The sequence below is a fragment of the Rhodnius prolixus genome, unplaced genomic scaffold (genome assembly GCF_049639745.1).
Source record: "Rhodnius prolixus isolate KJV_2025 unplaced genomic scaffold, Rpr scaffold_1, whole genome shotgun sequence".
NCBI classification, from domain to species: Eukaryota; Metazoa; Arthropoda; class Insecta; order Hemiptera; family Reduviidae; genus Rhodnius; species Rhodnius prolixus.
This window is the reverse complement of record NW_027411581.1, coordinates 1,611,721-1,628,557: the sequence shown is the minus strand read 5'-3', so window position 1 is coordinate 1,628,557 and position 16,837 is coordinate 1,611,721. Positions and strand designations below refer to the sequence as shown.

At 36.8% G+C, this 16,837-nt stretch overlaps 1 protein-coding gene across 9 annotated transcripts in view; it reads right to left on the bottom strand.

Moving 5' to 3' along the window:
* LOC141452258 (GTPase-activating Rap/Ran-GAP domain-like protein 3) overlaps positions 1-16,837 on the bottom strand; it is a 387,611-nt gene that overhangs the window by 95,093 nt on the left and 275,681 nt on the right. The window contains exon 1 of one of the 9 annotated variants that reach the window (XM_074124249.1): positions 1,842-2,243. The exons of the other annotated variants lie outside the window; for them this stretch is intronic. Coding sequence (XP_073980350.1) covers positions 1,842-1,883 — 42 coding nt within the window. The 5' untranslated portion in view covers positions 1,884-2,243. Of the gene's footprint in view, positions 1-1,841; positions 2,244-16,837 lie in introns of those variants that run through there. 9 annotated transcript variants of the gene reach the window in all.

Sequence of the window (16,837 nt, the reverse complement as noted above, 5' to 3'; positions counted from 1 at the left end):
ATTTTTGCAAAAATAGGGATTTTAATCAAACATATTTTATTTCCATTGACATAAAACTGGGATCTAGAAAACAGTGCAATAAAATTTTTTTTTACAATAAACAGAAATGGTCATTCAGAGGCAAGTCCAAACATGCTTTTACCGGAAACTCTCCTTTTCCACCGCGTGGGGGGGGGGGGATGACTCCAAATGAGTAACGAACCAATCAATGATCAACTAGATCTGTTGAACAGTTTTCTTTATATGGTAGCTATTTGAAGATGTAGTGGAGTCTGTGTACATCGTGGAATTGGACCAACTGGAAAATCAGGCCATCGTACGGATTCTTCGTTTTGGGCGTTTCATAGCCACATCCAGGAATACATTCAAAGTGTTTAGTGAAGGTTTAAAGCTGACTTAACTTCTTCAACAGCGAAGAAATGAGCAGCTGAATTTGAAGATATGTTGAAGGCGAGCCACGTGACTGGACTGCTCACGAAGGAAATAACAAGAAGCGGTACATTTTGGACCATCTGTGATTATAGAAATGTCCTACGATGACTAATTAGTATATCACAATCAAGATTACAGTAAATTTCCGATCAATAAATTAAATATGAGATAGCTTTGAGCAAGATGGGACCAAAAAACACGCATCTGGCGACACTTCAACCAGAATCAAAACTGATCTGGGACGACGATTTGTTTCTGTGGCTGTAACTTGGGTACCACCACTAAAATACTCCTGGCAGACTAATTGGTCGAAGTATCTGGAGTCACTGGCTCAATTTTTTTGGGTTCAAAAAAAGAACTCTCAACTTTTTGTTCCAACTAATTCGAAATATGTTTAATTCTAGATAAAATTAATTAATATGTTAAATTTTTTAGTAAAAAATAATAATTCCTCTGGTAGATAAGTAGACTAGACGAGGGCGACCCCTTTGGATCTATTGTGGCTCCCCAACTTTAGAGCTGGTCCTCCAGACGTGTCCGTTTAATCAGACTCTTAATTCTGGGAGAGCGACTCTTGGGTAAAGCCCATCACAGGCCTTGGTTTTCCTCCCCGAGAAGTAACATCCTTAGACAAGTCCCTCACACTGACACAACACGTGCAGAGTGCCGTTTCCTCCTCCTCCTCCTGACAGTACCTACAGAAGACTATCATCTGCCTGGCCCCCATGCGATCCATGTGTTTTCTGAGCCTGCAGTGGCAAACTTTCCCTGGTGCAAAACTTTAAAATTGGCAAGACTCCCTCATCCAAGCCACCGGAACTGCCCTAAAACTAATTTTTTCCAAGAAAAATGGTACGAAATCCTATTTCCGAGAAAATAACAAGAAAAGTGGAAATCCATTCAAGGAAATGCTACTTCCGGCTGAGAGATTTTGACAGCAGCAAGAGTTAGCACATACCATTTTCTGTCCCGTTCAGAAAGACTTCCTGCCCCCATGATAGGAGCAGATAATGCATTTCCGCATTAATTCCTGCAAAGATTTACCTTTTAAACATTTTTGTTTTTGTTAATTTTAAAGTAAATATAAGTTTTGTTTTTGTGGGCAAACTAAAAATCATCCAAAAAATTGTATTTGAACAATGTGTAGGAGTGAACGAGGCTCTGGTGATGGATGTAAATACAAAACCGTAATAAATATCAAGCAGGCTGTGGGCAATTAAATTTTTGTATGTTCAAGATACCTAATCAGCTGATTATCACTTTTTTTGTTTTTTTAATATTGCTATCTTTTATGATAATTAAATAATTATTATTGTTCCAATCAAATTCACTCGTACATTCAAGAACTAATTATGTAGAAAAATTAACAATTTAAAAAAAAAAAAAATTGTTTAGCGACAAAGACGAACCTTGTCCAAAGCGGAAGGATTATTGGTGCCAAAGGATGGCATTTTGTCAGCGTTATTCCCTTCCTGTCCAAAACATGATAATCGACGTCTAGATCGACGAACAGTGTCGGCCGTCGATGTTATCGCCGACTTTTGGCCAGCGAAAGATATTTTCCTTGAGTCTATAATCTTATCTAGTCTCGGCCACACACTGTGTGATATTCTCTAGCACTTCCGTTTTTACGATGTGAGGGGGGATATTTTTTTGGGGAAATTTCACACACACACTTGAAATCCGGTTCACCGTGAGATCGATTTAAAAATTTAAAAAAACTAAAACACGATATTTAGAGCTACGAACTATTTTACCATTTGACTTCTAGGCAATCTGAGCGCGAAGCACCGACACTAGAACTGGCGGGAGAACGTGCCCACTACACACATATATTCTCCCGCCACTCGACCACACTGCACCTTGCGGCCACCATACCAACTAACCATTACTATCTAAATAAATTTTACTATCATCTCGCGTCAAACGGCGGATATACAAAGTTTTACAACTAATGAGAGCCAATTACTTACGTAAACAGAGTCTCGTAAGGACACGCACCCAACCCTTACCTCTCTCTCTCTCTCTCTCTCTCTCTCTCTCTCTCTCAACTTACGTAATTAAATTTTCAAGAAACTTGGACTTTTTACTCTGATTGTAAATGTTTAACATTATAGTCGTAAGGAGCTTGGCCTCAAAGCTCTCCTTAATTTCACTCATTTCTTGAGAAAACATTTCTAACTTGAGTCACGCCAAAGTCCAGATAAGACCCTTCCTCTAGTGTAGAAAAAATTCCAGTAAAATTTGGAACTTTTGTTTGAGGGAACCACCTTCAAAGCAGGAAATCGATTCAGTAAAGGTTGCACTTCCGTATCGTCCAAAAGCATATTGTCGGTATCTAAAGGAAGGCGCTTGAACCGGACATCAAATTTGAACTATATCAAGATGGCCACGAACTTCAAGGACAGTCAGACATATTGTGGGCCCTTACGACCACTTCCTAAACGTCACTTTTTCGAACCCACGGGACCTCCAAATGTGAATTTGGGGGGGGGAGGAAGTGCAAAATAGAAAATCAGCATGATTGCTGTACACCCTCTTAAGAGGAGCGAAGGCTATAGCCGGATATTGGCCGTCAGCCAGCTAATTAAACCCGCCAAATTTATCAACCCATTAATGAAATTCCCGCAATGAAGAACGCCGGCTACTGGAATAGTTGATCTCATTAAGACTCTGTGTTCACGTTCATTTAAAGATTAATTAAATGATGCGTTCCAACTGAATCACAGCCATCACAATCAATTATTCTCTTAAGAGAGCCAGTTTGTTATTTCCTGTAACACTACTCAGGGAGAGAAGGTGACTTTAACCGGAAATACACCCTCCCCCCCGGTCTACTCTGAGTACGAAAAAGTGATTTTTACAAACTTGGTCAGGTTAGTGTGCGTCCGCAGCAACTCAAAACCGAAAGTTGAAACTTTAGATACCAATAGAGGATGCTATCATACGTCTTAAGTCCGAAATAAGGTGAATTGAAAGTACCATTTTGGTGAATCGATATCTTGAGTTGTTGGAAGATTTTGGACGAAAACGGCTTCAACGTATATTCTTTGAACTCGCTAATTCCCCGGAAATACTGTTAAGAGCCATCAAGGTGTGAGAGGAGGTGGGTGGTTAGGTTAGGCTTCCCTCTAAACCGGAACTTCTCAAACTCATCTCGTCTATCCCCCTCACTTTGAGAATTGATTATTTTCTAGCGCCCCTCAAAAATTTGTAACTTTACCACATCTTGGAAAAAAATCACAAACGCAATTATTATTTTAACTTAATTAAAACTCCACACTGCTCTCCCGACCAGCTCTAATCCTCTTGTACAGTCTCTCGCTTCCTCTGACATCCCTAATACTCTTCGCCGACTGAATCGCCAGTGGCCCCGCGACTTCCTTACAGTCTGAAGACCTAACCGCCATTATTCTCCTATCTCTCCTCTCTCCTCACATTCTCCTATAGAGAATGCTACCGCTGGGTAGTTTCTCTCCTCATGCTCTCCTCCCGCACCAGTTCATCATACTCTTCTCATATCTTATCTTATTATGTCTTATCCTGTTTCTGAGTTCGAACTAAAAATTTTTAACGAGACTATTCTAATCAGAGCAATAAAACGCAACTGTATAAATAATAATATTTAGAAAAGCATTTATTCTAATTAAAAAAAACATTTCAATTTAAATTTGTAAAACTAATCCTATGTGAAGGATGAATCGGATGATTTTTAACAAGTTTGGTTAATATCAGGCTGGGATTTACTCAAAAACAGCCGTGAGTCACGGCAATTGGTAAACAGCATTGCCACAGTACTAAACTGTGAACCCCACGTTCACAGAAATAAGGCGATGGGAATGCTACTAAAAAATTGGTGAACCACTACCACAAACCTGGATACAATATTGCGGGATTGACTTTTGTAACCAAAAACAACGAAATAATCGATGCAGTTGTAGGTTTTGATTTTAGTTTAAAATATTTAAAAAAAACAAATCAGCCATGGACCCCCTCCTAAATCGCTTCCATACCCTCCCAAAATTTTCTCTGGGCCCTTTACCAGCCCCCCCTGTAGGCCTCCAGCGCCCACAAGGGGGCGGTTATCGCCCACTTTGAGAAAGACTACTCTAATGTGCCATTTATGAATATTGTACGGTCTTACCACTCCTTCAACAATAAGAATCAAATTTAAGGGACTAAAGTTTCCAAAATTTAAAGAAATTCAGCCGGCCGGAAGTGATACGGACCTTCCAGCTTTTCAATCGCCCGGATGCAGTCAGGTCTCCTAAATAGTCTAATCTAAATGTAAACTTCCAGCTTCCCTGTGCTAGTTCTTCTTTCTCCAGACCCAGAAAACGTGGAAACAGATATTTCCGGTGCAAATTCAATCTGCTCACGTGGCAATATTTTCCTTAACTAGTAAGGAAAATTTTTTCGAAAGGAAAAATACTGCGTAAGCTCTTCAGCCCACAATACGTGAGAACACGACTTGGCGTCGCAGAACAAACAGAGAGCTCTGTATGCTCTGATGAAAGAGCCGCGAATATTATAGCGTTAATTAAGCTAATCAGACTTAGATTAGGGCTGGGGACATATCGCAAGAATGGCCCACGAAGAGATCCCGTACAAGCTTCTACAGGAAGAGTCCCATGACCGCAAAAGGAGAGTTGGGAGACCAAAGCTAAGATGGTTGGACAGTGTGACGCAGGATGGCCCAGGCAGTTATTGCGAACTTAGAAACTGGATGGCGGCTGCAAGAGAGAGAGGCAGCGACTGGCTGAGTAAAATCGAGGAGGCCATGGACCCAACTAATTGGGTTTTAGTGCCATTGGGTAGAAGAGTAAAAAGTATATTAAAAAAAGTTGAAATCATTCAACTACATACGTATGTTTGACGGAAAAACTAGTTATTTAAATTCAAGGAAAACGGTCTGGGCCAAAAAAGAAATGGAAAAGAAATAAGAACAGAGAATAGTTTGAGGAATTTTAAATTATTTAACAAAAAAGAAAAAATTATGGAGTTTTTCAAAAACCAATAGAACAGCGTTCTTATAAGAAAAAACTCTAATAAAAAGTGTTATTTATGATTTAGTTGTAGAACAGTAAACAAAGTTGAAACTTTAAAATACAAATGCAGATAACACCATTACTGGTGGAACAAAAAGTGGAACAAATAAAGTAAAATACAAGCAAATACAAACTTCTCAAAATGGAGATATTAATCTTTTTGTATTTTTATTACTTGACAGTCACGCTGCCTTAGGGACTAGACGAGTCCAGGGAACTGTCCCTTTAAACTGGGACGAAAATCCTTACACACAGAGAGATCATGTGATACTCAATCTCTCTCACTTTCACTAGTATAAACTCCAAGTTTACAAGAAAAAAAAAAAAAAACTTAATCAAATGAAACTGCGGTAAAAGTGAAAAAAAAGTTTTCTGCTGCGGACTCTGTTTGCATAACTCTGGTAAGAGAGTTGGCCGTAAACTAGTTTATGGGCTCCGTCAGATTATGGACCCGGGAGGCTGGCCTGGACTCTACCGCCAACACACTGCATTAAATAATAATATACTTAGCCTACTCTACGTACATACCACTCGTACTTGTTTATATATTTTATACAGATAAAACTAGCTCACTTAGAGCTATTCTAAATAGAGTAGCTCCCTTGCTAGTAGAACTTTTACGCAAATATGCTCTCTTTCTAAGCGAATGTTAGACTAGGGGGTTATGAGCGTGGCTTTGTAAGTGGCTTTTCCCCCCCAGGAATTTGTCAGGAAAACAGTAAAGTATGTGCTTCCGCCCCCCCCCCCACCATCGTCCGCGATACCTAAATGGTAGTTGGACAGTTAAGCCCCGGCTGAAAATAGGCGACTACTTTACTAACCATCTGTTTCTAGCTCGTGTGATTTGGTGTAGCATCTTTCACAATCGCATTGCAGCATGATACTAAACCGGATATCAGTTTGTAATTTCCCAAAATTTGAAGAAAATCAGTCGACCGGAAGTGCCACGCTTTGTAAGAAAAGAAATACGATCAAGTCAAAAATATTTTCTTTTATTTTCATGTTTTCATCGAATGTATCCGTTTTGTGGTCTCTTGAGTTCGAAAACAGTGTTTTAAAAAGTCTGTGAGTGAAACTAAAAATGATCGCAAAAACTTGGGAAAAATCGGAAACTGAAACTTCATATAATAATCATGATAATCGATTCCAATGTGAAATGGGGGATCAACCCCAGTAGTTAGAAACGAAAACAGTAGAACCTTGACTCGTCATAAACGACCTGCGGCGTTCCTACCCACGTTCACTACATGAATGTTCACTTGCTTCGCTTCTAATCACCTGACCTGCGCAATACCTGCCTCAACACCTGACTTGCAAGCCAACCAGCATCGTGTGAAAGTAAGAAAGTGGAGAAAAATTAAAAAATTAATTTTTTAACGCGCCACGATAGTCTAGCGGTTAGAGGCTAGACCCGCAAAGCTAAGGTGTATTGCGGTACTAGGCTATATTCCCAGTCTATACCTTTATTGGTTAATATGAGAAAGCAGTAAAGTATGTTTGCTAGGCGTCACGATAGCCGAGCGGTTATAGGCTAGACCCGCAAAGCTAAGATGTATTGCGGTACTAGGCTATATTCCCAGTCTATACCTTTAATGGTTATTATGAGAAATTTTGCAGTAAAGTATGTTTGCTAGTCGTCACGATAGCCGAGCTGTTAGAGGCTAGACCCGCAAAGCTAAGATGTATTGCGGTACTAGGCTATATTCCCAGTCTACACCTTTAATGGTTAATATGAGAAATTTATAGTCAAGTATGTTTGCTAGTCTCCACGATAGCCGAGCGGTTAGAGGCTAGACCCGCAAAGCTAAGATGTATTGCGGTACTAGGCTATACTCCCAGTCTATACCTTTAATGGTAAATATGAGTTTACAGTAAAGTATGTTTGCTAGTCGCCTCCGTCCACGTCACCTAATTTGGTAGTTGGTCGTAAAGCCCGCCTGAAAAAATAGGCAATTACTTTACTTTTTAAAAAATTTATTTTAAACTAGATGGAATTAATCTTAATTAAAGAATAATTATGGGAATTTGTAAAATTTTAATTGCCTTGTAACTGATTCGATCTAGTTTCTGAATCATCAAACAGCTGCCGACGTTTAACATGCCAACTCAATTAAGCGCAGATGTTGAGCAGTCAGATAACTGTGGCTCCTTTTGAGTTGCTGATTCTCATGAGATTTTCTCTCTAGAAAATTGTTACTACCATCAGTCTGTTCAGTTTTGTTATTTAAATTTCTATTTGTTCTCACTTCTGGTGACCAAATGTATTGCGATGTGTTTTTTATGTTTTATAGCTAATAACATTAGCTAATAACTGGATTATCTTTACTGGGTATTAGACTAACACCGACCACTCCCTCAACAGACAAATCAGACACCAAAAATACTCTGAACCCGTGGGACTAACTACGTCAAGTATCTCGTCTTAACTTTGGACAACAAACTGACCCTCTTTTAGACACTTACAGTGGACAATGTGAATTCTGGTAAACTGACTACGAGTCTACTCTTTCCTTTACTCTAACGAGGCTCGAAAATGGATGTTCAAAACAAACTCCTCCTCTACAAAGTGGTCATCAGCCCCCAATGTCCCAGCCTGGAGCCTGGACCTGCAGTAGTAACGTCAAGAAACTCCAGACAACACAGAAAAAAAATTGTCACCTCAACTCACTAGAATCTACCCACTTTAACCCCTTGCAACTCCTTTATCCAAAACCATCTGCTGACTCCTTTCCACTGTCATCCTGACCCACTATGCCATGATATCCTTCCCCAACATTCTCCTCTATTTTCAGCAATTAATTTGATCCATTTTAGCAATTTTTTTTCGCATAAAAATAGTTCCATAAAAAAAAAATTATTTAAATTCTGATTTGAGGAAGTCTGTGAGTGTGAGACCACTAGACGTCTCATTTCCTGTCGGAAGTCTTATTTCAAATCATGCCACAAGTCACGTCAAAGGCTTTTTATTTTTAAAAGCATGGAAATCTCGATATTTCCACTTTAGTAACGCTACCCAACGGAAATGAAATCTAATTTAATTTTCAAGTGAAATTTTTAAATTGTAAAGCTGCAGTAAGAGGAAGTTATAATCGTTTTTTCGCGATTAAAACGCGAGAACGAATCACATCCTTATTAAAGGAACTAGAAACTAACAACCAAATGGATTTAGTGTACTCCTCCGCTTTTGAAACCAGCAACGACAGTACCCTGTATTATCATACCATAATAAGCCACTCGATCTAGAATATCAACTCAACCAGGGTACAACTTGAGATTATTTCTCAGAGATCCAATAATTCAGGAAAAAAATCGGTACTTACAAAACTTAAGACCCAAGGCAAAGGAAGTGTTTTGGTGCACATACCTGCAAAACAAAAACAAAATTATCTATTAGTACAAAATATTAATTAGAAGAATCGCCACTAGGACGATTTTAAAACAATACAATCCAGCTGGGTAGATGAATACAATTTAGTTGATTACGTACTTATAAACGTGAGTTTTATAAATAATTTGTAAAAAGACGACTTTTTCTTGTCACAATAATTGAATTATGTAAAGATGTTTGTATTATTAGGGTGGGATAACCGAGGGCTATCTTCCGACCACAAAGGAAAATAAATTAGCTGTCAGATGAGAGAAAAATAGCAGGTCGACCAGAGACATCCAGCGTTCACTTCATGAACTAAAGCATGTAGATTGGAGCATTGACTGCGACCTAGTGGCAGAATTAAGAACCATGTAGAAATTTTATAAAATTCCACTAGATAGCATGATATCACTATTGTATTTCTTTACTTTCTTTGGCCAATGAAATCTTGGTTTTTTTTTACCTCAAACAAACTCATTTTGAGGAAAATGAAAATCGATTTAATGCAGTTGTATTTTCCGTTTAAACGATTTTTACCCAAGCTCAAATTGATGGGTCGAAATATTAATTTATCTTATTTATCGCGACAAAAACACAGACCAATTGTTATAACTTTTAGAAGAAGAAGTTCCAAAATAGAATTTCTTTGAGGTCCGCCAATCGGGGGGGGTCTCTGTAAAAGTGCTGCCTCTTCAGAAACCAACATCAGCTGTTTTATTTAAAAAGAAAAACTTATTTTCACAAATTTTTCTTTCTTTAAACTTTATTTATACTGCACAGGAAATGGGGGAAAATGGCAGAACAAAAGGGAAGTCATGTTGAATGTTTAAACGATAAACAACCTAAACTTTTCTATCTAAGGTTGGCCAACCTATTTTCCTGCAGAAATTATGTAAGTATAATATAGGAGTGTACTTGTATTCAAGCGGCTATCAGTTTACTGATGGATTTTAGAATTTGGTTGCATAATCTTTCCATTGCACAGGCACTTTTTAAGATTCACTTATGGGCCTGCAAACACTGTATACTACTCCATTCGAGCGGATTTATAATATTGCACACTCACAGGAAATAGTTATGAGTTATCTTGGTTTGAGGTAGGAGGGGTTTTTTTCCTCCCAGAAATTAGTCAGAGTATCTGGTCAGCGTCAGAGAATCTCAGATCGTTCCAGATTTTGATGAGGTACCAGCAGAAGGCATAAAATGAGGTTTTGGTCAAAAATAGATCAGAGTGCCTGGTTACAGAATCGATTTTACAGTTTCTTCAGTATTCTTTAAATATGAATATATAGGTTTCGTGGCCGTAAATTGTTAAACTTAGAATTCTAGGTTAGCGAGGAATCGGTCTAAAATAAAAAACAAACTCCGTCTTCTTGCCAACGTTTCGACAAATATATTGTCCTATTCAGGGCCTTGATATTACAAATACACAAATACAAACAATTCAGTAACACAGAAAATCAGTAAAAAAACAGTAATATAAACATTAAAAATACAATAAAAAATAAATAAATAAAACAATACAATACAATAAATTCTTTATAATTATTGAAAAATTAAGTGGCTATGCTGGTTGGTTGAGCTACAGAAACTAAGAGCCAGAACTGAAGAACAGGTAAATATATAGTTTTTTTACTGATTTTCTAAATATTCTTTAAAGTTCGAATCCGAATTGTGCACACATTAGCTGGAGAAATGTTTCGAATAAATGTTATTGATGCGCCTGTAAGTAATTTATGCAACAAGCTGAAAGAAAATCGACGAACCGATATCGTGGAAAAAGCCGGAAAAACGTAAATAGATTCAATGAAGTAGTAACTTCCTGGGGCCTGATTTTATCCAGTAGATTTTAATAGACAATACTATTTTTGGATCCGATTTAAATGGGATTATACAGGAAGTCATGGGTGAAATTAGCCAAACCAGCGGGAAGCGTGGAAACTCATTTAAAAGGAACTCAACTACTTTGCCAAGTAAAGAGTCCTGCTTAACCACTGACCACGGTTACCTGGTGGGGAAAAGGATAGACCTAAAAGTGGTCCCTCTCTCTCTGTGTGCAGCATGCCAGTTTGTTGACCATACGTGGAGTAGCACGTATTAGTTAGTTGTAGGAAATAAAGGAAAATTTGACAGCGATGAAAATCGTATAATATTGTCGTAATTTGCTTCTTTTTTTTTAAAGTTAATCTGTAAGGTTGAATGAAAATTTAGTTAAATACTCTGTGAAAATAGAAGTCGTGAGAGTGTCCACGCCCATATTCTGCTGATTTCGCAAACGGAAAATAAATTCACGAAAAGAAAAGTTAAAAACAAAAAATTACAGAAAAATACATAAGAACATAAAAAAAGGTAAATTAATTTTCTTTTTCGTTTCATTTAAAACTTTCAATGCGTTTCCTGCCCCCACTCTACGCTGTTTTAGAAAGCTTGTCTTTTATTTTCCTGTCTTTCCAAAGAAAGAAATGAAAAGAAACAAAGAAGTGGGATGTTGAGGTACAGAAAGAGAGAGAGACAGAAAAAAAAAGCTATTAAAAAATAAAAAGAACACTAATTAAACACAACCCCCGCTTCCACAGGGCTGCCGGACAATGAGACCACCTTGGAGCGTCACTCAGAGTGGTGGAGAGGGGGATAAATCTTCTGTGAACAAACAGTTAATGTATAAGCTTGCTGGAAATATGGATGTCGACTTCATGCACAAACATGAGCTCCTGTTAAATATTTTAGTGCTTAGTTTTTACCGCTTTTACAACAAAGAGCTCTTGCTAGAATAGTAATGCTGAACCAACCTCTTGTGATACGTGAGAAAATTACTCCTAATAATGAAAATAAATAATATGTAGTTTATTCAATCCCACGTAATATCCCGTGGGTTTTTTTTTTTAAAAAAGTTTTATTTTAATTAGATTCAGCCAAGCGGACATTAAAGGTCTATTTAATTCTGGCACTGGAAAATACATGACAGACACATCCTGATCCTTATCAGGATAAACTTTCCTGAATTTCCAAATAACACATTTCAAACCTTTATCCTCACGTTCCAATATTTAACTCACATCTGTATAATCTCACAGACGAACTTAGGAAGTTGCCCCTTTTCAAGGGTTTAATATTTCTGTCCAACTCAAGTTCTTTTGTAAAGTGACATTTCCGTCGCAGCTGAGCATAGCCTGCCAATATTTCCCTCAGCGATCCATATTTATATATTTAAAGGGGCAGGATATTGTCAAAAATACATCATATTTTATCAAGAGATATTGTCGAAACATTATTTCTGTATTTCAATCTTACAAAGTACGAGCTGTGGTATTGTGATTGCTGGACATTTCTGAAATTTACTGTATCTTACCACTGAATAAGAGCTTTCAGATGGTTAGGATGTTGAAGCAATCAGCATCCTTCTTTGACGAGCAACTCTTATGTCTCCAGTTGGATTCCTGGCTGGGTATTAAGGTTTCCCAAGACATCTCTACATATTAGAGCTCCTACCGTACTTTTTTTTTTTACAGAATTTGTGAGCTGGAAATTATAACCCCCAAGTGATTTAAATTTTTTATCGCATAATCTGTTAATTTATCGAATACCTATGGGGGAAAAATTAGTAACAAAATTCTTAACTATTTTTTTCTAAGAAATAATTAGGATTAAATAAATCACCAATCAGAATGCAGAGATGGAAGTGTAAAAAATATGGGCGGATGAATTGGCTAATCAGAAGCAGGAAACTTTCACGGCGACCACGCCCACATCCCTCCTATCATGGCTGTTGTGATGGCTGCCAGTTGAAATGTGCTAATCAGTTTGCTTTTCTTGAAAAGTGTTAAATTAGAATTTACTAAAAGAGAAAGTCCAAATATGGAATTTTGGTCGTCAGATTAACAATTTGGGAGTTTTAATGAATTTAAAAGAAAATGTGGAAAACAAATCATTGATGCATGGTTAGATTACACATTTTTGAGCAACAATAAGATGCCAAGTTGGGATTTAGGCCACAAAATTTTAAAGAACTTAAATTTTGAAACATGCCTTTTTTGTCTAGACTTCAAGGAATCTTAAGCCGGTAATTTCGGGTGTGACCAAAATAGTAATAAGAATGGCTCTTTAATACTTCCTTTTTTACTTAGAAGTAGACAAAAAAAAGGTGCTTTTTCTTTTAAGTAATTACAGATCAGCTGTACATCTGTAATGAGTTTCCAAACGGCGCCAAATGCTGTACGTGATCTGAAATCATTAAGAGTTTTCCATAGTAAGTGAAAAGGAAATTGATGTTTTTTTAGGAAAATAAATTTTCTTTCAAAAAAAAAAACTGTTAAGACAATATTATGGTAGTTTGTAAGTTATACTCGGGGGGGGGGGGGTCACTTTAACAACGGGAGACACTTAGAACTTTGTCTTCGGTTGCCATCAACCAGTTAACGCATTCACCTCAGGGAACCCTAAAGTAGTTAGTTACTCGTATTAGAATACTTATGCAATCAATCAGCCCTATTCCAAAACAACAAAGTCCCTTTTTTTCCCCGCCTTTTACTCCCACTTCCCTTAACGTCTAATGACGAACATTGGGATATATGTGGAGATGATAATAAGCTAAATTTTTGGAGCAAAATTGCATTAAAATCTGATCATTACAATACGAGCTATTGTGAGGCAAACGTTTCCTATATGATAGGAAAAGGACGAAACTTCAGTGAATTTAAACTGCCTAACACTTCATTATGTCGAATATTTGGGATGGGAAGGATTGGCTAAGTCTGAACAAATTTTGCAAAAAAGCTTGGCAATATTCCTCCTAATATCGGGAGTTTAACTGTTCAATAATTTCTAAATTTGCAATAATTATTATTATATTTAAAATATTTAGTGTCGATTAAGTACAAACTTCATGGTTTAATTTGTTTTTCATTTATTTACTTTATTTAGAGGTGACCTTTTATAAGTTTATTATTTATGTTTATTTTGCACCTCTTTGTTATTATTGTTCTTTACATTATTGCATATGGATTACATGCTTCTTTGTAACTCTTTCTTTTGTGCTTTTTATAGTTTTTTCTCCTTAACAAGAAGAACGAGTTTTTATTTATTTATTTATATAAAGTGTTTTTTTTGAAGCCTGAGTTGCTAATTATACATTTTTTTTGGTGTTTGACGACTCTTCAGACGGTCTAAGGACCATGAATATGTCTGTCAATGCTTTTGTATTTGTATTTCAAAGTTTATAATTATCTAAAACTTTTTAATAAAGACTTATAGTTATTATTATTATTATTCATTATCTCTTTACTTGCTATGACAAAATTCAACTTAACGGTAATGATCAATATTTGAACTAAAATGAAGAATGATCAGTTTAAATTATAGACGAATGGATCTCTACCTTGTCATAAATAAGAAATGATAATAAAACAAAATTTAAATTAACCTTGACATTTTGCATCAGCTGATCTAATTAATGAAGATAGCAAACAGCTGGCAAGAATACTGCCTTCTAGATAGCTTATTATTTTCACTTTTAATTAACTAATTAATTTTCAGGAAATATATTGATTGTTTTCTTTTGGAAATTTCCAGGGAAATGCAAGAGGAAAATGAGGAAAAAATACAAAAAAAAAAAAAGGTGAGAAGTGACTTGACAGAAAAGAAATAAATTAGAAGTAGGGAGGTGGTTAAAATGTTTAGAATGAAATAGAACTGTTTGTAACCTTCCTTTTCAGGTTTTAAAATAACCTTCTGTTTGGAGGTTACACTTCTGTGGAGGAAGTTTAGTTCCTCTTTTATCCTCCACTTGTTTCACTATAATGGTGGCTGTGGCTCTGGTTCTACAGTCCCATAATACTGCTGAGCAGTTTGAATTGATTCCCATCCCCCCCCCTCCTCCTAACAAATTCTACCAATTCTCGCCATTTCCGCCATGGTAAGGTAGAATTAAGGTTACACCTTGCCAACTCTCATTAATCAGGTGTATATTCCTGGTTCTTTTTTTAACCCGGATTATTCACTAATCTCAATTTTATTTCCAGCCTTTTTCCTTTTTTCTTTTTCTCGTTTCATTTCAATCGTTTTAGAAACCTTTAGAATAGTCAGGAGGAGAGAATCATATATGTAGTTTTTCTCCCATCTGGGGGGGTCAGTTTCAAATTAAACTAGCCTATGGGAAATCTTTGGTAATGTATTTTGCAATGGGAAATCTACCAGTTGGGAGCTTATTTTCAATTTTCCTTACATCTCTCAGAAGGAAATTCCTGTGATCTGATAAAAAAGTTATTAGAATTAAACATCCTGCAGGAAATAAACTAGGAGTAACAAATATAGTAACATTTTTGTTTTCTCTTTCTCTTTACTAAAGAAAAACTACTGAAAATCTTGTAGAAGTTTTCACAGATAATATCACTTTCAAGGTCCCCCTAAGTCTGGAAAAATGGTTTATCACAAACTGATCTATGTGTAGACACACACACATCGAAACCACACAAAAAAAACGATAAATCACCGGAAGATCGAATTAGATATCCGCTGAGGTGCTAAATGGCCACAATATTAAACCGGATATTCAACTTTACTGAATAATTTTTCCAATTTTTTTTCAGGGATTTTCTGGAGAAAAAAAGTGGCTTAATCGATTTAATCTAGTTACACATATATAGATCGATAACTTTAATTTGGGAAATTTTTCTAGGAAAATTCGATTAAGTGCCCTTCTGATAATGAGATGTAGTTAGGTTTCCCTCTAAAGTGCTATTATTGTATATTGTACCGGCTTACTACCTGTATAATATTAATAAGAATTAAAAGTAAGTAAAAAGTAAAGTAAAGCCTGGTTTTTCAGGCAGGCTTTACCTCCAACTACCAAATTAGGTGTCGTGGTCGGAGGCGACTAGCAAATACGAGTATACTTAACTATAAATTTCTCATATTAACCATTAAAGGTATAGACTGGGAATATAGCCTAGTACCGCAATACATCTTAGCTTTGCGGGTCTAGCCTCTAACCGCCCAGCTATCGTGGCGGCTAGCAATCATACTTTACTGCAAATTTCTCATATTAACCATTAAAGGTATAGACTGGGAATATAGCCTAGTACCGCAATACATCTTAGCTTTGCGGGTCTAGTCTCTAACCGCTCGGCTATCGTGGCGACTAGCAAACATACTTTACTGCAAATTTCTCATATTAACCATTAAAGGTATAGACTGGGAATATAGCCTAGTACCGCAATACATCTTAGCTTTGCGGGTCTAGTCTCTAACCGCTCGGCTATCGTGGCGACTAGCAAACATACTTTACTATAAATTTCTCATATTAACCATTAAAGGTATAGACTGGGAATATAGCCTAGTACCGCAATACATCTTAGCTTTGCGGGTCTAGTCTCTAACCGCTCGGCTATCGTGGCGACTAGCAAACATACTTTACTGCAAATTTCTCATATTAACCATTAAAGGTATAGACTGGGAATATAGCCTAGTACCGCAATACATCTTAGCTTTGCGGGTCTAGCCTCTAAACGTGGCGCCTATATTAATAAGAATAAATTTTATTTTGATATTCGGCTAACCTGTGGTGTATTTCCGTATTAATAAATTTTCTTGCAAACGGCTCTACGGTGATAAACAAACCATAGATTTACCAATTTTAACCGGAAACAATTTACCCGAATTATCGAACAATCTATCGTATTTGTGATTTATTTGCGGCTGGGAAGAGATCTCTTCTAAAGTGATCGATACTAACTGATGACTCTAACTGTCTGAGTTTATGGGAAATTTGTGATTTAGAACTTTACTGTGCAAACATTTCGGACATTTTGGTGTTATTTCTTCAGAAACTGCGTTTAAATTAATAAAAAGCTTATAATCAATAATGTGACGGTAATTTAAGCTCAGAAGCTTAAGATCTTACTTTCACAGTCCGATCTTATTCTTTAGAGCGCTCTTCACTTCCTTTTACCACTTTCAAGCTTACCAACACACCACGCGTATCTACAGGTAT